This window comes from Capsella rubella, unplaced genomic scaffold (genome assembly GCF_000375325.1).
Source record: "Capsella rubella cultivar Monte Gargano unplaced genomic scaffold, Caprub1_0 scaffold_1, whole genome shotgun sequence".
NCBI lineage: Eukaryota > Viridiplantae > Streptophyta > Magnoliopsida > Brassicales > Brassicaceae > Capsella > Capsella rubella.
Genome location: NW_006238923.1, coordinates 16016688 through 16038482, shown reverse-complemented (window position 1 = coordinate 16038482; position 21795 = coordinate 16016688). Strand labels below are relative to the sequence as shown.

The following is a 21795-nucleotide window of genomic DNA, read 5'->3' as shown; positions in this document are numbered from 1 at the left end:
AAGTAAAAGTGGGATAATTTTGTTTATGTTCTCATCATACACTTACGTATATGGGAGATGATGTTAGTAATGCTTATGGTGCTAATTTGTTTTGTGTTGCTATTTCTCATACACTGTACATTTTTAATAGTTTTTGTGAATTATTACTTTTTGTACTTCTAAATTAAAACTAGAGTTTTAAGAATTCAAATTTAAAAGTTCCAAATTCAAATATAGATCTCTATAAAATACATGATTGCATATAATAAAAGTGCAAGCTGTAACTATATAATAGTCATCTCAAGATAAATAGTGCAGTGGATGCAAGAGGATCGGGGAACCCATAGCTATTATATGAACAAGACTATAAAATCTCAAATGATGTCAAATGCAAGGTCAAGCAGAAATTTGAATGTGCTAATTCGTATGTGTAATACGCTCTGTAATGTTTTGTGTTTTAATATACAGTTAAACCTAAATCTAGTTGTATGCATGATGCTAAGAAAAAGATAAGGAAGTAGCGAGAAAGTAATTTCAAAAGCGGATAAACGTCTTTCTTCATAATCAGTACAAATCAACAATATCATATAATTAGTTGTTGCAAATTCACTCCCAACAGTATGAGTACATATGTAATGATGTAATCAATGTGTAAAGAGCCGAACTTAACCTATACAATTTCAAAAATGTCGTTTTTATACCTCAACTTTAGTGCGTACTATCAACCCAAACTAGATATTTTTCAAATAAACTACATGAGCTATCAAATTTATATGTTGAAAGCAACATTGACCAGATTGATATTGGCCAACTATGATGCGTCAAATACTATGTGTACAATTTTTGCTGAGTCAGATCCCACATGTACAAATTATATCGAATCAGATGACACATGTTAAAACAAAAATTTCTTGAAAACGCCTTAAAACTATGTTTAAATCAAATAATACCAGATTCTTGAGAATTGTTACCCGAACCAAACCGATAATTAAATCGAATTTTTATATATATTTTTGTTTAGTAACTAACCCAACTTACCCTTTGAAATTGTACATATTGAATTTGGACCTTTACCAGGCAATCAATAACCTCATGTACTACTTCAAATTGAACGCAAACTAAACTGTAATATAGTGGAGATAATTAACTCTGATATATATATATTTTTTTTAATAATCAAAGAGGTTCTGGGCCGAAACTCATACACCCCCTCAAATCCGAGACCAAAGCATGTTATATGGTCTCGTCCCAAGCGATACTCGAACCGGCGACCTCTAAGCTTTTGCCAGAGATCTTTACCAATTGAGGTACTAACACATGGTTATTAACTTTGATTTTATCCTTATCAATTACTTTGATTTTATTCTTATCAATTATAAAAGGTAAAATATAGACACACACACACACAAAAGAAGGGAATAAATCTTAATAGTGTGACCTTCTTAAAATGAAGGTGCGGAGAAAAACATGAGTTCACACTATTCAATCACTCATCAGCTGTTTTTCTGCATCTTCTCTTTCAATCTCTATTAGCTGTATATTATTCACTTTTATTAAAACTGATATGACATTGTAATCATATGTAAACTCATGGGACACTTTATGCCAAATTATCTTAAACATATATATAATCACATGTATTGTAAATTATTATAAAAAACTTGTATTATTATTGAAAAAGGGACTTATGAAAAATCCTTGTAAAAAGACAAAAAGATGAAGGACACATACACTTCCTTCAATTACAACCACCAAAATTATTGCATAAACTTCTTGAAATTAAATACATAGTTCCGAAATGTTTGTCTATTCGACATAGTTCCGAGGATCATTTGTTTCCCTAGAGAGCATCAAGAGAGAAGCCGAAGCTTTCCTCTCTTGAACCCTGCATATTTCTGCTCGAAGGGCCACCAATTTCCCCTTGAAAGCAACCAAGACCTCCATTTCCTGTTCTACAGTCATCTTCTCAAGATTTTCTTGATTCCTCTTACTAAAAATCTAAAATTTACAAAAAGAATTTATAAACATAAGATATATTTTATATATATATGAAAAATAATGGGACACATACCTCCTTAGGCTCTTCTCCCATGAGACGTTCAAGTACATTGTTGAAGAATGGTTCAACATCAGGCCTCTTGCTAAGTTCATCAGCCATCTTGGCAAGTTCATCAGACTTCTTGGCAAGTTCATCAGCCAACTTAAAAATGCAAGCTTGACGTCTCGAAAAAGTAGATAGCCTTGATCTTTTGCTCTCGCTGAGTTTTATCGATCTCTTTGTACGACCCATTTCTTAATTTTAGAGAGATGTTTTTGGTGTTGTTGTTGCTCTTCTTGTTACTACTCTACTCCATATTTATAGATAGATTGGGTCAACAAGGTTAAATTCACTCTGACATTTCTATCTATGATATACATTTTTCATTAAAATATTTGACTTTACCTTTAAAAAATATTTATCTTATAAGAGATACCAAAAATAGTGTTTTAATATAATTTTATTTCTATTATATTTCATTCAACATAAATTATTTTAGATAACTATTAGTTTATGAGTAAATATATGACACAAAAATTATATCAAAATAATTTTTTTTTGGAAAACTTATCTTGAAAATACAAAATATTTAGGAAAAAATAAAAATATTATTTATATCAAGATTTCATTCTATATACACAAAATTTAATCTTTAAATAAAAACCTACACGCGCAAACACGCGTGCGTGCAAGCCACGACTTATCAAAACTTCTTTTTAAAATAAATGAAAATTGAAAAATTGATGAAAATACTTTATAAGTTTCTTCTAAATCAAAAAGTATTATTTTACTTTTTTCAAATGAAATCTTCAAAAGATTTATTTCTACAGAAAGTCTGATTATTTTTTCCTATCCAACTCATTTTATAAAACTGTTAATTTTATACTTTTTATTGTATTTTATTTATAGGGAATCATAAACTCAAATAGACAAAAAGTATCAATAATAAATCATAAACTCGAATAGAGAAAAAAATATTGTAGTCATAATTTTTCTTACTACTACATTTTTGATGGCATAAATTCAAATTCATTACCTACATTATTTTATATTTGATTCAAAACAACAACAAAATATTATACAAGCTTACCTTTTTTCAACAAAGATAAAACAAACTGATTTATCAACAACAAAATATTAACTTATAGTTTTCAACTGCCGTGAAAAAAAATGTTTGACCTTTGCTTTAGAATATGTAGTAAGTCAAAAATAATTTACATTCTAAAATTTTTATTGATACTCTTTTTACTCTTCACATCAATCAATTTATATTTTTCTCTTATGATATTTTTTTTTGGTTTGTTCTGGTTCTCTCTTTTTCTCTTTGCGTTTCTAGATCTAATTTATAAGAGAGTGAGAGTGAGAGTATTGATCTGTTCTACTTATTTTTTTAAAATTTCTGTTCTACTCTATCAGAGAGCCTCTATGTCTTTAAATCACTATTCTTGATCTGTTCTTTTTAATAATACATTAGTTTTCAAATATTCAAATAATGTTATATCTGCTGCCAAGTATTGTTAAAGAAACATGCATGTAGATGCCATTGCAAGAATTGGATTGTATTCTGTAACCATGGCTTGATCATCATCTCTAGTAGAAAATCTAAATGTAGATTTGAACTAAAATAAATATACAAAGATAACCGATTCATGTTTTGATCTCCAGATCTCTATATTCTTGAACCAATAATGCAAACTACACCTTTCTTTCTCTCTACTCAAAAACTTCTTAAGTGATCTTAACTTCGTGGTTCGTAAGCATCGGTGACTTAGGTTCTCTTCGCCAATTCTCTCGGAGGAATTCTCAATTGAAGTCACCACAACCACCCTCACTTCTTGTGCTCTGTGACAGGTATTGGTACCAACGTGGAACGAGATATATATGTCCTTTACCAACGTGGAACGAGATATATATGTCCTTTGCTTCCTTTTATACTACAATCTTGAGAGCAACATCATCACTAGAGTAAAATTTGAAGGTTAACTAGTTAAAACTTATAAATTATTACTTTTTGTACTTGTAAATTAAAATTAGAGTTTCTTGTAGAATTCAAACAATTCAAAATTCCAAACTAAAATATATATAGATTTCTATAGAATATATGATTGCTTATAATAAATATGCTATTATGTGAACAAGACTATAAAATCTCAAATGATGTCAAATACAAGCTCAAGCAGAACAACAATTTCAAGAACCAAGAACAAAACAACCAACAAGAAAGATTTATCTTGTGATGTTTACCCTTCATGTTCTCCATTTTCCAATATTTTGAACTCAACAAAGTAATATTCATCTGTCATAGATGTTTCTTTCCAATATCTTATTTCCTTCTTGATTAGTGATTATGCGGACGACAACTTAGATGAAAATGAGATAAGGTTGGAGATGATGTTGTGAAGAGAAGCTGTGAGAAATTGGTTGATACTAAGGAAGCCAACAAGAGAAAAAGGTTAGTGAATCTAGAGGCAGTTCAGTGATATATCGTGAAAGTTGAATGTGCTAAAGTCAGACTGAGACGTAAGCTTCTTAATTAAGCTTACTTATGTGTAATGGGCTTTGTACTGTTTTGTGTTTTAGAACACAGTTAAACCTAAATATAGTTGTATTATTATTGAATATGGTGGTAAGAAAAAGATAAGGAAGTGATTTTACAATAGACTAGTTGGTTAAAAATACACAAAACGTAACAAACTCCCAAGAACATGAAACGTGGGCAGAGAAACACATTCCCACTACTATGACACTGCACATGCATTTCTAACTATAAACCATCCAAGACAAATTTCAAAATCAACCAAAATATGACAAAACAACACTTCAACACATGGCTGGATTAACGATTCCGACGACTTTGTTGGAGAAGAAAGGTGTTCATCTGGGGTGGGTTCATCTGCATTTTCGGTAACCCGGAGTGCGTTGCAAGCCGAGGGGGAATATATCGAGGTTTTTAAAAAATTAGTTATACAGTGGATACCATTCATCGTTGTCGGGACTGTTGCATAGTACACGGCGGCTGGGGTTGGGTATAACGCGGAATGTAGGGAGAACGAATAAAGAGGTTAAATTTCCAACTCGAATAGAAGGAGGGCTAGAAAAATCTAGCGATGGTGTGTTTACAGAGAGGAGGATTTGGGAAGTTCCAACTATAAGTCCGCAGTCTAAGTTTTTTTAGAAAGAGGGACAAAGAGAGAGTGAATATGGAGGAGGTACGGGTTTTGGTACGTAATTGAGGAGATAAAATCTTGTTATAATTGAGTTCGGACGATGGTAAGAAAAAATATATAGTAAATTTATTAAAAGGAAAACACAAAACTAACGAGAGTTCAGTTGACAAAATAGTATTAGTTAGAAGGGTATAATTGTTAAATCACAAGCAAAAACGGTGCTCCGGACAAAAACGGTGCTCCGGACAAAAACGGTGTCATATGGTTATACGAAAGACACATACGGTGTTTGTGTGCAAATGTTTTTTGTATTTATCATCTGTAAACTCATGGGACACTTTATGCCAAAATTTCCTAACAATATATAATCACATATATTGTAAATTATTATTAAAAAAAATCCTGTAGTATTATTGAAAAGGGACTTATGAAAATCCTTGTGAAAAAGACAAAAGAGATGAAGAACACACAACGTCCTTCAATTACAACCAAAATTGTTCCATAAACTTCTTGAAATTAAAAACATAGTTCCGAAATGTTTGTCTATTCGACATAGTTCCGGGGAATTCTAGGCCGAAGTTCATATTTTTCCCTTGGATCTGCCTCAATCTTCATCTTCTTATTCTCGGTTTCTTCTGAGAGCATCAAGAGAGTAGCCGAAGCCTTCATCTCTTCATGTCTCCTCTTTCGATCTGCTCGAAGGGCCTCCAGTTTCTCCTTGAAAGCAACCAAGTCCTCCAATTCTACTTTCTCCAACATCTTGGACTTCTCAAGTTCTTCTTGGTTCCTCTTCCTCAACAACTAAAATTTACAAAATAATTCTAAACATAAGAAATAATAATCATAACATATATATGATAACTAATGGGTTACACATACCTCCTCATGCATTTCGAGTTGTTCCAATTCTTTCATGAGATTACGTTCAACATTATTGATGAGGCTTGGTTTACCGAACGTATACGATATATTAGTGGGTGAGACGAGGAGAACGCGGACTTCAACATCAGGTATCTTTGAGAGTTCATCAGCCTTCTCGAAAATGCTACATTGACGTCTATGAAAAGTAGATAGCCTTGATCTTTCGTTCTCGATGAATTTGATCTCTCTCTTCTGACGAGGAGCCATTTCTTAAATTTAGAGATATGTTTTTAGTGGTGTTGTGTTGCTCTTCTTGCTACTACTCTACTCCATATTTATAGATGGATTGGGTCAAGGTTAAGTTCACTCTTATCTTTGATATAATTTTTTTTTATTTCAATTAAATATTTAGAAAGTTTAATTCAAATTTTTTCTAAGACTTATCTTAATATTTTAGAAAGAAATAAAAATATTTTGTATATATAGATTACATCCCTTTTTGGTGAAATCTCGAAATTACATTCTATATGTACAAAATTTAGTCTTTAAATGAAAATCCACGCGCTCAAACATGCGCGTACAAGCCACGACATATCAAACATTCTTTTCCACCGACGTATCACCTGGGTTTGAGTAGCATTGGCCACGGAGGTTCGAGATTTAACATGGTCTCCTCCGGCCCCAAAAGATTAGTCTTTGGGCCTAGAAAACTTTTGGGATCAGTTATGAGTTATTAAGAAAAAATCCTCAAAAAAAAAAAGTTCTAAATAAAATCTGAGAAAAATATTATATTTTCCTATCTAACTGATGTTATAGAACTATTGTATACTTTTTTTATTATATTTTATTAATAGAGAATCATAAACTCGAATAGAGAAAACAAATTTTATTTATAATTTAGCTTACTACTATTACATTTGGTTTTAAGTTGATGAGTATTTTGAAAATACAAGAATAGCTCCTATGCCATATTTTCTATGGCATATTTCAAATTCATTACCTTCATTACTTTATATTTGATTCAAAACAACAAAAATATTAAACAACTTAAAGATATTAGAATAGAAACTCTTTGACTGACAAAGAGGACAAGGAGTCCGCACGAGGTTGTCCACGAAATTGAAGCACTATCAATTAAACTACGATAACCAATCTCAACTTAATGTATAAAATTCAGTTTGAAGGAATTTTGAACAAAAACTAAATGTGTCTCCTTTTTCTTATTATTTGGTGTGTTTCTAACCACTTTTTGAAACGTAAAATTGTATTGATATAAATGAAATATTTAAAAAGAATTTGAAGATATGATGTTTATTTTGGCTTAGTCAATGAAAAAATAATGTTTTCAATTTAAGTTAACGAAAATTTCATGTTTTGAATCACCACATAGAAATTCATGATTTAAATAGTTTAAATTTGAAACTTCATGAATTAAATAATATTTTTTATTTAAAAATGCCTTTACCCATATATCCTACGGTGCAAGTGCAATGTGGGTGTTATCAAAATCTTTTAATCTCAATTTTCAGAAAAATAATTTAACTATCTTAATAGTTTTCAAATCAAATTTCAATTTTATCATTTAATAAACAAAATGTGTATCGATTTGTGTTACCTAAACAAAATTTATTTATTTAACATTTGAATGATTATTTAGTATTTATATCTAGTAGTTCTTTATGTTTTTATTATTATTAATCATGTTTAAAATTTTAATAATTTTTCTTAAATATATTCTACTAAAAAAATTAGATAATTTTTGAGAAATACCCCTTTTGGTGTACCCTCTTTTTAAAAATACCCCTTTTATCTATCCATTTTCAAAAATACCCCCTTTTAAATATAAAAAATTATAAAGTTTTATATAGTTTATAAGGTACTTCTATATAATAACTACTACTGGGAGATTCAATACAAATATTTTAAAATGTTTTAAATAGTTTTAAATCATTTTTATAAGTTTTATAAGGCTTTTAAAAGGTTTTTAAAAGGGTTTATATGGTTTTTATAAGGTTTTTATAATTTATTTTTACGCTATTTATGAAAGGTATATGAAGTTTTATACACATATAAAGGTAATTGTGTATATATTTATAAGCTTACACACATATTTGGATAAATTTCAACATTTTTAGTGGGTTTTTTGATAAAGTTTGAAAATGGGGTATTTTTAAAAAGAGGTATATGCAAAGAGGTATTTTTGAAATTCTCTCAAAAAATTATTATTTATCAATAATTATTCAGTAATAAGGCTTTTTATTAGTTATCAATCATATTCATTTTTAATACATTTTATCATAATAATATAGATTTTGGTATATTTATATATTTGTCTAACTATATTTATACCTATTTTGTAATTTTTTATTTAATCGCTATTGCTTGCGCTGGTTAATTAATCATAAAACTCCCGTAAAGGTATCTATTTTTAAACGTTCAATCAGTCATTCAAAACGTATAATAACGCTTGAAACCGTAACCGTATACTTCCGTAAACTCCCGTAACCGCAGCTGCAACTGCTGCGTTTAAACGACTCCGGCTCTTAATGATTAAAGGTGTGCATCATAGATAATTTAGATATGGGTTGACCACAATCATTTAAACCGGACAAATCGGTGCGGGCACGCAAACCAATTAATCAAACTTTTGATTTTTGGTTATCTTTCTTCTTCTTCTTCTTCTTCCTTGAGGAACAATAATATCTCCAATGGCTGCAAAACCAAAACCCAAAGACAGAGATTTCCTAAACCATCTCGAAACATACTTATCCAAACGAGATGGCGTAGACAAACTCTTAAAGATCTCTCGTTACGCTACCAAAATCATCCTCGCATCATCTCTAATCCCAGAAACCAAATCCATAGTTCCTCGTCTCAAAACCTTCGAATCAAGCGTCGGAGTTAGCCGTAAAGCCTTCCGTCTCGGTAAATTCGTGCAAGACATCAACGCACTAAGATCTTCGCGGTGGGAATCGAATCAGGAACTCGTATTGATTCTGATCGCGTACGGTGGCGAAGGACTGTACTATTTCGTCGAACAGTTCATATGGTTGACGAAATCGGGATTGATCGATGCGAAATACTCGAAATTGCTTCAGAAGATTAGTGCTTGGGCTGAATTGGTTGGGTATGTTGGTAGTGTTTCGATGAAGGTTAGGGATTTGAGGAGATTGAGAGATGAAGAGACTTGTGTTGCTTCGACGATCGAGATCTCGGTTTCGAGAGGGATTGGTTGTGAAGGTGAAGATGAGAAGATGAAGATGATTAAGGAGAAGAAGACATTGAAGGTTTTATCTATATTGCAAGATCTTGCTGATGGTTTGATGACGATTTCGGATATTGGTGATGGTAAGGGAGTGTTATCTGCTCCTAGTGTGGTTTCTTCAGCAGGTTTGTTTTCAGCTATTGTTAGTACTCATAAGAATTGGGTTTCTTGTTGATGTTGTTGTTGATGATGATGATGATGATGATGATGATGTTGATCGTTCGTTTATCGATTGATTTATAGTAATGGTTATCGAATAAAGGTTTCGTTTTTTAATTCAGTGTTGTTCTTGATTTCAATAGAAATGGGGTTTGAACTAAGATAAGCTAATTTAGATATATAAACAGAGTTGAGAGACAAATACATGATTTTAAAAGATTCAAATTTGGAAGCAATACAAGCAGAGAGTAGAGGAAGAAGAAGAATGGCTTGTAAAAGCCTGTTAAAAATAAAATGAGAGATGGAAGAGACTGATGATGGTTCGGGAACTCTGTTTTCGAACTCCCTTACAAAGATAAACCGTGGAGCGTGTTGCTAAGGTAACGAATGAGAAACCGTTGGATTTTTCTACCTTTCTTTCAAGGAACTGCTGTTAGATTTCGAGCGTTTGAGTTGCCATGGAGGTAAGCAGCCTCTAAGAGGTGATTGTAGGAACAATGAGGATGTTGAAAGCTGTTTTTGTCTCATGGAGATGGAGGATAAACAGCTGAATGAGCTTCTAAGACTTCGCTTTTCATTTTCCTCTTCTGGGATTTGCCCGTCTGGATCGTGGCAAACCGCTGTTATCTTGAGGGACTCGGGAAGTATGCAGCTGCACACAGACCCTGCAGATAAAAAGCAAACTTTGTCTTCAGAATATATCTAACAGAGTTACTGAACAATATGCAGAATGCAGTAGACCTTTTCATTACCTATTTGTGCAAGCCGATTCACCCATTTTGGGATCTTTTTGCCGGTAAGCTTGTAACAAACGTCCTGGCAGAAGTGGTTGCAGTTCTTAGCAATCAAGTGATACATATTCCCATAGTAACTACAAGCCATGTCCTCCATAAACTCTCTAACTTGTGCTGGGTTTAAATTTGTGGTTCCAATGAATATCGATTTCTTGAATTTGAAGCCCGGGCATTGCCTTGGTTCAACCTCAAAAACACCACTGGTTGGATAATCATGGGCACCAAAAGCATACTCTACTCCATGAACTGTGCACAAAACCAAATGTTCATAGTTAGCCAGCAGTAACTATAAGTACACCACAGATGCAAATCTTTTGAACACTTAAGACCATAGCAGCAAGAAAACACAATCCCCTAAAGCTTACCTTCAACACCAGAGTGGAATATACCAAGGCCAGCCCAATAGATATATCCGTTAATAGGTGTCAAGTCATAAACATTGAGATAGACTGGTGCACGGCCTGGACCATGGTTGTTTGACTTCAATTTCGAAAAGAAGCAAAACCGAGCAACTGATTTGCTTTTCAGATGAAGAGGTCCAAGAGACTTCCATCGTTTCTTTGACACAAATTTCATCTTTTCCCCAACCTCTGAACGAAATTCTAGCAGCGACTCTGACCAACCTGCAAATTCATAAATTCTTGTTCAAATATTGGACTCGCAATGAAGATTCGAGACATAACAAAGATAGAAAACACATTTTGATCTCTGATGTTCACATTAACCACACAATTTCAAATCAAAGTCTGACCTTTCTTCTGCGTAGGCTCTTCCTCTCCCTTCAACACTTGGATGCCTCAGCAGAGGTTATCCTGTATATAAACAACATCAATCAATAAAAGATTGTGAAAGGTGCACAAGCAAAGACCTCTGAGCCACATTATGTTTTCATAGAACTTAAGAGACCGAAATGAAAAACTTTTCCTATTTAATTTTATCTTATGCTGGTTGGCTGAAACACAACAACAGCTCATAAAAAAGTCAGCACCAAGCTCTCTTGGCCGGCTTCAATCAGTTATACACAACAAAAGCATAAATATAATAAAGCATGCATCTTAAAATAAACAAGATTGGTCTCATATTTTTCCATCTTTAATACATAATAAAGGCCAAGTCATCTTTTTTTTGTAATCCTAGCCAAATCCACTAAAGTTACAACCCCAATTATACAACGATCAAAAGAAGATGAAAAAAAGTGTGAGAGCAGGTTTTAGTGTTATAATATCAAGTCATGTTCCAAAAGAGTTGCTACCATGTCAGATGCAATCATGAAGACAATAAGATGTATCATGTAGTTGAGTATGTGTAATAAATTAATGAGAAATAGACAGAAGAAGATGATACAGATAGATTAAGTAAGAGATTAGGAGACAAGTCAAAGGTTCAACAACTCATTACAACTAACCAAAAAAAAACAAAAGAAGAAGCTAATGATTCCAATTAAGATGAACAGTTGAAAACATCATTGAACTGAATCATGGTTAAGCTGATGTAAAGAGACCAAAGATCCAAATTAAAATCTAATTCCCCAAAATAGTAAATCTTGAAAAATGTAACTTGAAACAGTGAAACATTACTGAAAGTGGAAGAATTGAGAACTTTTATTACAAATCAAGTGTGACCCATTTAGCACTGTCAATTTAGAAACACATTAAAGATATATCAACAGAGAGAGACACTACAAATCCCTAAGAGTTAGGAGGACAATAGATATGGTTCTGTTTCTAGGGTTTATGTTCCAGATCTGCTCAAAATAGATTAAGGAAAGTAATAAAGACTAAGAAATAAACAAACCCTTATGCTCAAAGATCTCAATTTCACCGACAATTCAGACAAAAGAGAAACCACCAAGAAAAAAAAACCCTAAATTTGAGAAATTCAGAGCCTATGAATCAGGGCAATGTAGTCGTGAAACAGCAAATTCAGTTTTTTTTTTTTTTCTTTTAATTTCAGAATTAACACAGAGAAGAGTTTTGTGGGAATGTGACTTACGAAATTGGGAGATAGATTCAGCCATTACGCGTTAGCATTAACTGAGAACCACCTGAGACTGCAACTTTGAAGATTTGTGTTTTTTTTTTTTTTTGCTATCTTTGTTTTGTAATAAGTTGAAAAATCATAAGAAGAAGATGAGAGAGTGTGAGAGAGAAAGGGGAAAGAAAAAAAAAAAACGAATTTGTTTGGTTCTTTCTCTCTCTCTCTCTCTCTCGCCCGTTGTGTCTTTGTCTCTTTCTTTTTTTTTTTTTTTTTTTTTTTGGTTGGATGTTTTTTGTTTTTTTGTTTGTATTTTATCCTCTTTTTACTGGTAAGTGGTAACAGTACCAAAAAAACGCTTTTTTGGAGATTAAAAACTTAAAATTGCGTTTCACGACGAACGCTTTAAATCGTTATGTGTTTTTTTTTTTAATGTCACTCTCTAATTTAGGAATGACTAATGAGGTTACTATAATCGGTTCGGGTTTGGTCGGTTATTTCTGGTTTTAGATATTTTCAATACGATGAATGTGTATTTTGAAATTTTGGTTTAGTCTGTATTTTTTGGGTTCTGGTCGGTTCGAATAGTTGATTGAAAAATAGATCTATAGCTAATTTTTACTAAATTCGGTTAAATATTCTTCGAGCTCTGACTAATTCGAATAATAAATAATAATTTATATTGGTAAAACAAAATAAATAAATTTATTGTTTTAAAAAGCTCCAAAAAAAAGCAAAATCATGAAAGTAGAGAATATTTCAATTAGCTAAGACAAGGCAGCCATGGAAACCTTAACAACGTGATTCAAAGAATCTATTAAATGTGGATGTTTTGATTCGACAAGAACATCTATTGAGTAATTATTCGTGTTGATCAGATGTGTTGATTATGTGAGAAGGTTTGTAATGATCTTTGATGACTATAGTAAACTTGAAGAATCCGAAAGAAGTTGAAATATTTCAAGAAAATATTGGATGCATGGTTTAGTAAAATAGGAGAACTTAAGATCTCTTCTTTTTTTTCGTTTCACCTTACCATGTAAACAAAATTTCCTAAAACATTACAACGTCTTTCGGATTCTTCAAGTCTACATCCATTGATAATAATCATTTTAGTCTAGCCGAAGAAGTTGTAATCACAACACTCAGAGATGTGGTACCTTGGAGCTGGAGAGAGGCTTTCAATTGGAGTTGGAAAAAATCACAACAGTTATCCTTACTCTTATAAGAAACCCTCAAAATCTTATCAATAACTTGAGTCAAAGTTATTAAATGTTTTTGACTGAAGAAGTTTGACTTCCAAATGGTGATTCTTATGGCAAGATAATTATGTAATCTTTGAGGTATTCATTGTGAAATTTGAAATATTTTGACTAGATAAAAAGTTTTGTAACGTTTTTGGAGATACATTGTGAAATTCTAAATATATTTAACTAGATAACATGACATAAGTTTGACTATGGAAGAGAATTTTATAAACAGATAATTATGAAAGATATTAGGAAATTGATCGCAAAAGTCAAAAAATCTTTGACTAGGTAATGCGACATAAGTTTGACTATCTAATATAATCTTATGGTAAGACGATATGTGTAACCCTTTGAGAAATTCACGGTAAAGTCTAAAATATCTTTGAATGTATAAAATGAAATAAATTTGAGTATCAAATATAACTTCATGGTAAATAATGTTGTGTAACATTTTGAGAAAATTGACTATAGAAATATCACATTACTTTGAAATTCAAAAAGTTCTTATGGTAAGACTATTATTTGTGAGATTCCATTGTCTTCTAATCAAAATCACATGGAATGGTCGATCATGTCTCTTACAATAATTGATTACTAGGTTTTTTTCCCTCTTTCTCACATTTCACAATGGTTTTTAGATAATAATAAAAAAAAAAGATGCATATCAACAGATCAGAATCTAATGGGCTAAATCCATAATGGGCCTAAAATCAAATATTACAATCAAAACCCAATAACAAGAAACTCGAGACCTCCTCTGTCTCCGAAAGATCAAATCAGCAAGAGAAACAAAAAAAAATGCCCGCCAAGTTAAACCCTAGATTCGCATCTCGAGTAGATGAACACGTTCTTCAAATTCAGAAGCTTGATCCAACGCACTGCTTCTAAAATCTCTTCTCCTTTCCCCAAATCTCGTTTCTTCTCCGATGGAGAAAGTGCGGTTTATCACCACGCGCGTTTGTTCAAGAAACCATTATCGATTAAGCTCAAGCTCAATCATTCCAACTCCGTTAGCCTTATTGGTTTCGTTGATCGACCCATACGAGTCATCGACACTGGACCTGATAGGTTCGGTGTTTACACTATGCTTAGACTGAAACACCCGATCTATCCGAACCAGAGCTTTAGGTCAGGTTTGTTCGGTTTGCGTTTTGGTGGTTTCGATTATGTAATTCAAGTTTGTTCATAGTATGTTTCTTAATCTACGATTAGGGTTTCTAGATTTTGGGATTAGTATCTGATTCTTTGGATTCGTTAGCCTTAATAATGTTTGATTATGATCTATGCATGATCTTGTATTGTTCCTAAGCCTTGTGATTGTTGAAGTCTTAGATTATGTAATCTAAGTTTGTTCATAGTATGTTGCTTAATCTACAATTAGGGTTTCTAAAGTTTGGGATTAGAATCTGATTCTATGGATTACTTAGCCTTATTGATGTTTAGTTATGATCTATGCATAATCCTGTACTGTTCCTAAGCCTTGTGATTGATAAAGTCTTAGATACATTTGAAGATTGATGAGTGGTTTATTCTTGATTGCAATAAACAATTAATGTAGCTCAAACACTGAATGATTCTCACATTCGTTATGGCCATTTCATGGTTTACTTTTGTATTAGTCTTTGTTAATGTGATTATGCAATTTCAATGACAGGATATATCTTAGTATGTGGGATGCAATGGCACGGATGTGTATTGCGCATCTGAAGCCAAATGATCACATTCTTGTCTCAGGCCGTCTTGTTTCTTACAGCAAGAGCTCCAGCGATGAATCTTGCGGCTTAGATATTGGTTACCAGGTACTTTTTTCTTCTTGACCGTAAATATTAACTCAAACCCTACTACTTCCACCAGCTTCTCCTGATGTCTTGTGTAGTCGAGATCTGTTTACATATATCTTATTAACTTCATGTATCTGTAATGTTAATAATATGTCTTCTGTGTTGCTTAAAAATCACCAGGTTTGTCAATTGTGTTTGATTGCAGGTTAATGTGACAGAGGTGAATTATGCGGCGGTTCCACCAAGTCATGTCTTAGATTCGCAGATATCTGAAAAACCAATAGCAGCAGCAGGTTATTATCTCTGCTATTCATCAATCCCTCTATTGGAATTGTATATGAACCCACATTGAAACATGTTTTATAGCTTTTGGTTTCGGGTACTCGGGTTTATAAAAAAGTTTATTCGTTATTTTGAGTGTTACTTTGTGAGAAAAGATGACAAATTTCCCGCTGACATGAACTTGTGTGTTTTTGATGTTTCCTTAGAAGATGGTATAGAAGAATCCAAGAATGATGAGATATACTTGTGGCAAGTCTTCTTTGCGAATCCATACGAGTGGTGGGACAACAGAAGAAATAAGAAGTACCCGAAGCAACCTGACTTTAAGCACAAAGATACAGGTGAAGCTCTCTGGCTTAGCTCAGATTTACCGGATTGGATTACTAGACGACTTGAATTATTAGACCAGAGAAAGCATCGCTACGATGAGGAAAAAAAACGTCGTGGCAGTCTTTCCGAGTGGCTTTAGGATTAGGACGGGATGTTCTTGGTGTATTTTACAAGTGTGTTCCATCACTTCATTCATATTTACCATCTCGAGAATGAGAAAGCAACCATCGTAAAGAACCCATTATATGGAAAAGGTTTTGGTTTTCTGAACATGTCTCAATTGTGAATGTTACATTGATTGCAAAACACGATGCCATCAACGTCTGTATGATGTTATATGGATCAACGGATATATAATTTTGATAGATCTTCAATAACTGCAGCTATTCTGTCTAGTTCAGTGGTACCTTTGTTAGGTGCAACCACGGTTCGAAATAGATAGCTTGCACATGTGTGTGTGAATGTATGCCATACTAATGAAGGTATTCTAAAATTATATATTTCGCTTGTTCAGTTTGATTACAGTAAAACCTCTAAAATTATATATTTCATTTTTAAAATTATATATTTCGCTTGTTCAGTTTGATTACAGTAAAACCTCTAAAAAATAATAATAAAAATATATATTTCGCTTGTTCAGTTTGATTATATTCAGATTTCGATTTTTGGATTTTAGAAAATACGCTTCATTTGTGATAAGTGTGTTGCATCACTCTGTTACATGATCATGATTCCTAAGTGCGAGACATAACCAAAACTTATAATCAGTCTGTTTTTTTTTTTTTTTTTCTGATTTTCTGGTTCACAATAAAAGTTTTAAATAATTTTCTGATTTTTTTGGTTCACAATAAAGATTTTAAACTAGTCTTAGTAATGCCAAACTAGTCTTACCAGTTTCGTTTCCTTTAATTTTTCCACTACCTTTTAAGACTCTTATATTGGCGTTTTTCTTTTAGGTTAATAATGGACAGAGCACGACTTGGCAAGCATTTTCATAGCAAAATGCCACAAGTCCCATCTACTCGGCACTTTGATTTTTCAACGACTTTTGCCCTCACTAAACTTTGTTCATTGAGAATGCTTTTTTTGTTCTAAATTTTCTAAAACATGTTACACGAGTTTAGTAGTCGAGTCGCAATCTTGTTTTTATGCTTTTTTTTAGTCAAGTCTATTAGATTTGGAAGGACTCATGAGATTGTTTTTTAGTAATGAGCGTTTTTCATCAAAAGGAATAGGGACCGTAAAGTCAATTAATGTGTTTGTTTTTTTGTATATATATGTGTAGTGACATGAAACACTAATTTACCATCACTACTTTTTTCAGTTTCAAAAATATGGAAGCTTTGTTATCTAATCTGAGAATGAGCTTCATTCTTCGTTCCATCTCTTTCCTTTTTCTCGTTTTGAGTTTTCTAAACATGCTTGTTTCTTCTACACGACACTTGTGCCAGCCTGACCAAAGAGATGTTCTTCTTGATTTCAAGAGTGAGTTTTTGATCCGGAAACCTTACTTCGGTAATGTACAAGACTCCGCTTATCCGAAGACAGAATCATGGGTGAACAAAAGTGATTGTTGTTCTTGGGATGGTATCGCGTGTGATGATGCTAAGTCGGGCAAAGTTATAAGGCTTGACCTTAGTTCCAGCCACCTATATGGCCAGCTAAAATCCAACAGTAGTCTTTATAGACTACGTCATCTCCGTGATCTGAACCTTGCTGGCAACGATTTCAACAATTCGCCAATCCCAGCTGAGTTTGATAAACTCATGGGGCTAGAAAGACTTAACCTATCTGATTCTTCCCTATCAGGCCAAATTCCAATCAACCTTTTTAAGCTAACCAAGTTGGTCTCTCTTGATCTTTCTTCTAGTTTTTATTATGATTCCTCTTCTTCTTTATCTATTGATAAAGCTTCTCTTCATCTACTTGCTCAAAATTTGAGGAATCTTAGAGAACTAGATATGAGCAGTGTAAACATTACTTCAGAAATCCCCCATGAGTTTTCAAACATGCAATCTCTAAGGTCACTATATCTTAGAAATTGCAGCCTCTTTGGAGAATTTCCAAGTAGTGTTCTTCTGATACCCAGCCTACAGTCCATTAGATTAAGATTCAATCCAAATTTGAGAGGCAATCTTCCTGATTTTCGTGAGAATAATTCTTTGCTACATCTGACCATTAAAGAAACATCCTTTTCTGGTCCCATACCAGACTCCATTAGCAGCCTCAAACATTTGATTTCTTTGACTCTTTCCTTTTCTCATTTCACAGGGAAGATTCCATTTTCACTTGGGAACCTTTCTCATCTCTCTATACTCGATCTTAGTTGGAATCATAATCTTGTTGGTGAAATTCCATCTTCAATTGGCAATCTAAAACAGTTGACCATTTTTGATGTTTCCGTAAACAAGCTCAGTGGAAACTTGCCAGCTTCAATACTCAATTTTACCCAACTACGTTCACTCGGTCTCTCTTACAATCAGTTCACAGGTTCTCTTCCACCAATCATTAGTCGATTCTCCAAATTAGAGTATTTTTCAGCTGATGACAGTTCTTTTAAAGGAGCCATTCTTTCATCCCTAGTCAAGATTCCCTCTTTGACCGAAATCTTTTTGCGTTATAACCAATTCAACGACTTTGCTGGGATTTCAAATATCTCTTTGTTACCTAATTTACAAGAAATTTCTATTGAGAATAAAAATCACAACAAAGTCTTTGATTCAGAAGTTAACTTAAATGTCTTCTTTCCTCTCAAGAAGCTAGATTGGTTATATCTCTCGGGCATCCCTCTTTCAACAACAAACATCATTCTTGATTCGGATTTCCCATCAAGTTTGGAAGATTTAATTTTGAGTGGCTGCAACATCACTGAGTTCCCTGAGTTCATAAGAAAAGGAAGAAATCTACAACAATTAGATCTTTCCAACAACAAAATGAAAGGTCATGTACCAGACTGGTTGTGGAGACTGCCAAAATTGGAGTATGTGTTTCTCTCTAACAACTCTCTCAGCGGTTTCAATGGATCCTTAGAACTTTCTCCGGAGAGTCAAATCAATACTGTTGATCTAAGATCAAATGCTTTCCAAGGACCACTCTTCATCCCATCCTCCAAGCATCTCCTATATTTTTTGGGTTCTAAGAATAACTTCACTGGAGAGATCCCTCAATCAATATGTGGACTAAGCTCTCTAGAGGTCCTAGATCTATCAAACAACAACCTCCATGGTTCAATTACCTGGTGTTTAGAGACTATGAAAATGAGTTCTCTTTTATACCTAAATCTCCGTAACAACATACTCAGCGGAATTCTTCCTGAAATATTTTGGAACGCCAAGAGCTTAACGTCACTTGACGTCAGTCACAACCGATTAGAGGGAAAAATACCAGCTTCTCTTGTTGGTTGCTCTGCTTTGGAAGTTTTGAACGTGGGAAGCAACACAATCAAAGACATGTTTCCCTTCCACTTGAATTCTCTGCAGAAACTTCAAGTCCTTGTCCTCCACTCTAACAGGTTTCATGGTACATTACGTAATGCTGATGGGGTTTGGTTTGGATTTCCTCATCTGAAAATCATTGATGTATCACACAATGACTTCTCCGGTACATTGCCATCAGATTACTTTTTGAATTGGACTGTGATGTACTCCAAGAGAGATAATAATATGGAACCTGAGTACATTAGGAATCCTTCAGAAGCAGGCTACTACTCACTTGTGTTGATGAATAAAGGAGTGTCAATGGAGATGGAACGTATCCTTACAACCTACACAGCCATTGATTTTTCAGGAAATCAACTCCATGGACCAATTCCTGATTCCATTGGTCTGTTGAAGGAACTTCATATTCTCAACATGTCAAGCAATGCTTTCACGGGGCACATCCCATCTACTTTGACAAATTTGACGAATCTGGAGTCACTCGACCTATCCCAAAACAAGATTTCTGGTGAGATTCCTCCTGAACTTGGGACCCTCTCATCTCTGGAAGTGATAAATGTTTCACATAATCAGCTTGTAGGTTCCATACCACAAGGCACACAGTTTCAACGACAAAAATGCTCCTCCTATGAAGGAAACCTGGGGCTTAATGCTTTTTCCCTTAAGGATGTTTGTGGAGATATCAAAGCACCGACACCAGCACAATCGGAACAGGTGGAGACGAAAGAAGAAGAAGAAGAAGAAGCATTTAGTTGGATGGCAGCATGTTTAGGCTTTGCACCTGGAGTTGTATTTGGATTAGTGATGGGACACATAGTGGTTTCGTACAAGCATGAGTGGTTCATGAAGGTTTTTGGCCGAAGCAAGCAACGAAGAGCTCATTAACGCATTGTTGTTATATAATTGTTGTGTTCGACGAAGTTTGTGTGATAACATCATAAATAACGTGTGATGGACAATTTTTATGTATTTCCCATTATAAGTGATGTATCAGTTTTTAATGTATTATATGAATTATCAGTTTAATTTTCCACTTTTTATGGTAACAAAATTAATATGATTTCCATAAATATAGATAGTCTTAGTTTTTTATTTTTATTTATTTAATTAAATATTTTTACTGTCTTTTAGTGTGTTTGGCTACATGGTTGGGATTGTATATTTTGTAATTTTTTTTTTTCAAGTTTGTTTGGCAACAAAGACAAATAATGCTCCCCAATTAATAGTATAGATATGAATTATCATATTGATTATTTGTTTTCATCTTATATAATATAACAAGGTTTTTTCTAACTTTTCACCACGTTACGACATTTGGCGCTCTCTGTTGATGACATGTGTCATCCTTTTTTATTCATTAATTGTTTTTATTTTTATTTTTGACTAAAACATTTATGTCAATATTAATTCCAAATAATCATATATGAAAAAAAATATTATGAGTAAAATTATTAATTGGGATCCAAAATTCATATGTGTAATAACTAAAGTTTTTTTTCCTATAAATATAACTTGGCATCTATTTCTGAATCCAACTTTTGATACCTAAAGTTCTTTTGCCAAAAAAAAAGATTACTTTATAATAAAATCTCATATCACATTTAGTTATATATATTAAACTCACACTTTAATATTAAACTGAAGAAGAAATTATTTTAATTAAGCCACAAAAAAAAAAATTTGATCATATATATTTATCTCATACTTTAATTTAAAAGCAAAAATATATATTCAATTAAAACACAATTAATTATATACATTTAACTTTTCACCAAAAAAAATATATACATTTAACTCACACTTTAATATAAAAACTGAAATAATATAAATTTGCATTTACTATATTTTTCTACTCAATTTCAGTCAACACGCAATAAATTAGAATTAACTCCCACAATTTTTTCTTCTAAATTGTAACTCTCATCACTTCTCATCTTATAAATACTCATTTTCTCATTTTCTCATTCCCTCCTCCTCTTCTACTGCCTTATTATACATATTTTTCATACATATGAGTATGAATGAAGAAAGTATGATATAACACATATGTAAAATAAAAGTTTTGATTGCTATATACATAAAATTTTCAAATTAAACCTTTAACAAATAACTTCTTCTATTTTTTTAAATCTCAAATAATTTTTTGTAATTCATTTCAATATGTGTATAATTATATTTAGTTTGTGATCCAATAGATTATTATATAAAGATTGTTATAATATTTAATTTATTTAAAATTTGAGGTCTAATTGTTTAAAAATAAATAAAAAGTACTTGGTTTTAAAAAATTGGTATTGAAATGTTTTTTTTTTTAAATCATACACTTCATAAATTTTAAATTTAGTTTAATTCATTCATCAATTGAGTAGACAGTGAATTAGTGAGCTTCACTAAAATTCTATTAAATTATGATATTTGATAAGTATGAGTTATACAATAATATCATATCCACTCTACATTTTTAGTAACTTAATCATT

General features: G+C 32.6%; 6 protein-coding genes across 7 annotated transcripts; 3 read left to right on the top strand and 3 right to left on the bottom strand.

Moving 5' to 3' along the window:
• Nucleotides 1-1785: 1785 nt before the first annotated feature.
• On the bottom strand, nucleotides 1786-2282 carry LOC111832429. The gene is made up of 2 exons (XM_023788748.1): nucleotides 2051-2282; nucleotides 1786-1977 (listed from the first exon to the last, which is right to left on the bottom strand). Exons 1-2 carry the CDS (start codon nucleotides 2267-2269, stop codon nucleotides 1786-1788), a joined length of 411 nt encoding a protein of 136 aa, XP_023644516.1. The 5' UTR covers nucleotides 2270-2282.
• A 3445-nt stretch (nucleotides 2283-5727) lies between these two features.
• LOC17899756 (agamous-like MADS-box protein AGL30) lies at nucleotides 5728-6312 on the bottom strand. Its single transcript, XM_006304804.1, has 2 exons — nucleotides 6064-6312; nucleotides 5728-5985 (listed from the first exon to the last, which is right to left on the bottom strand). Exons 1-2 carry the CDS (start codon nucleotides 6310-6312, stop codon nucleotides 5728-5730), a joined length of 507 nt encoding a protein of 168 aa, XP_006304866.1.
• A 2405-nt stretch (nucleotides 6313-8717) lies between these two features.
• On the top strand, nucleotides 8718-9586 carry LOC17899900 (peroxisomal membrane protein 11A). The gene has a single exon (XM_023790056.1). It carries the CDS (start codon nucleotides 8754-8756, stop codon nucleotides 9483-9485), a length of 732 nt encoding a protein of 243 aa, XP_023645824.1. The 5' UTR covers nucleotides 8718-8753; the 3' UTR covers nucleotides 9486-9586.
• Nucleotides 9587-9627: 41 nt separating this feature from the next.
• LOC17899885 (deSI-like protein At4g17486) lies at nucleotides 9628-12394 on the bottom strand. The gene is made up of 5 exons (XM_006304070.2): nucleotides 12256-12394; nucleotides 11015-11075; nucleotides 10629-10886; nucleotides 10222-10509; nucleotides 9628-10134 (listed from the first exon to the last, which is right to left on the bottom strand). Exons 3-5 carry the CDS (start codon nucleotides 10837-10839, stop codon nucleotides 9878-9880), a joined length of 756 nt encoding a protein of 251 aa, XP_006304132.1. The 5' UTR covers nucleotides 10840-10886; nucleotides 11015-11075; nucleotides 12256-12394; the 3' UTR covers nucleotides 9628-9877.
• Nucleotides 12395-14278: 1884 nt separating this feature from the next.
• On the top strand, nucleotides 14279-16424 carry LOC17896953 (protein OSB1, mitochondrial). 2 transcript variants are annotated; one of them, XM_006304053.2, is made up of 4 exons: nucleotides 14279-14615; nucleotides 15142-15286; nucleotides 15474-15561; nucleotides 15760-16424. In XM_006304053.2, the coding sequence occupies exons 1-4, from the start codon at nucleotides 14326-14328 to the stop codon at nucleotides 16017-16019; spliced, it is 783 nt and encodes a 260-aa protein (XP_006304115.1). In that variant the 5' UTR covers nucleotides 14279-14325; the 3' UTR covers nucleotides 16020-16424. The 2 variants fall into 2 exon arrangements, with proteins under 2 accessions (XP_006304115.1, XP_006304116.1); XM_006304054.2 differs by having other exon boundaries at nucleotides 15757-16424.
• A 419-nt stretch (nucleotides 16425-16843) lies between these two features.
• Nucleotides 16844-20202, top strand: LOC17898288 (receptor-like protein 12). The gene is made up of 2 exons (XM_023788747.1): nucleotides 16844-16905; nucleotides 17205-20202. Exons 1-2 carry the CDS (start codon nucleotides 16844-16846, stop codon nucleotides 20200-20202), a joined length of 3060 nt encoding a protein of 1019 aa, XP_023644515.1.
• The last annotated feature ends 1593 nt before the right edge of the window (nucleotides 20203-21795 follow it).

Bases quoted from the DNA above. Each gene is read 5' to 3' on its own strand.
- LOC17899756 (XM_006304804.1), bottom strand. From the start codon at position 6,312: ATGGCTCCTCGTCAGAAGAGAGAGATCAAATTCATCGAGAACGAAAGA. The intron at 5,986-6,063 runs GTATGTGTAACC...TGTAAATTTTAG, and splicing joins AACTCGAAATGCATGAGGAG to TTGTTGAGGAAGAGGAACCA.
- LOC17899900 (XM_023790056.1), top strand. From the start codon at position 8,754: ATGGCTGCAAAACCAAAACCCAAAGACAGAGATTTCCTAAACCATCTC.
- LOC111832429 (XM_023788748.1), bottom strand. From the start codon at position 2,269: ATGGGTCGTACAAAGAGATCGATAAAACTCAGCGAGAGCAAAAGATCA. The intron at 1,978-2,050 runs GTATGTGTCCCA...TGTAAATTTTAG, and splicing joins TGGGAGAAGAGCCTAAGGAG to ATTTTTAGTAAGAGGAATCA.
- LOC17899885 (XM_006304070.2), bottom strand. From the start codon at position 10,839: ATGAAATTTGTGTCAAAGAAACGATGGAAGTCTCTTGGACCTCTTCAT. The intron at 10,510-10,628 runs GTAAGCTTTAGG...TTTTGTGCACAG, and splicing joins ATTCCACTCTGGTGTTGAAG to TTCATGGAGTAGAGTATGCT. The intron at 10,135-10,221 runs GTAATGAAAAGG...TTTTATCTGCAG, and splicing joins GAATCGGCTTGCACAAATAG to GGTCTGTGTGCAGCTGCATA.
- LOC17898288 (XM_023788747.1), top strand. From the start codon at position 16,844: ATGGACAGAGCACGACTTGGCAAGCATTTTCATAGCAAAATGCCACAA. The intron at 16,906-17,204 runs GCACTTTGATTT...TACTTTTTTCAG, and splicing joins CCACAAGTCCCATCTACTCG to TTTCAAAAATATGGAAGCTT.
- LOC17896953 (XM_006304054.2), top strand. From the start codon at position 14,326: ATGAACACGTTCTTCAAATTCAGAAGCTTGATCCAACGCACTGCTTCT. The intron at 14,616-15,141 runs GTCAGGTTTGTT...TTTCAATGACAG, and splicing joins TATCCGAACCAGAGCTTTAG to GATATATCTTAGTATGTGGG. The intron at 15,562-15,756 runs GTTATTATCTCT...ATGTTTCCTTAG, and splicing joins AAAACCAATAGCAGCAGCAG to AAGATGGTATAGAAGAATCC.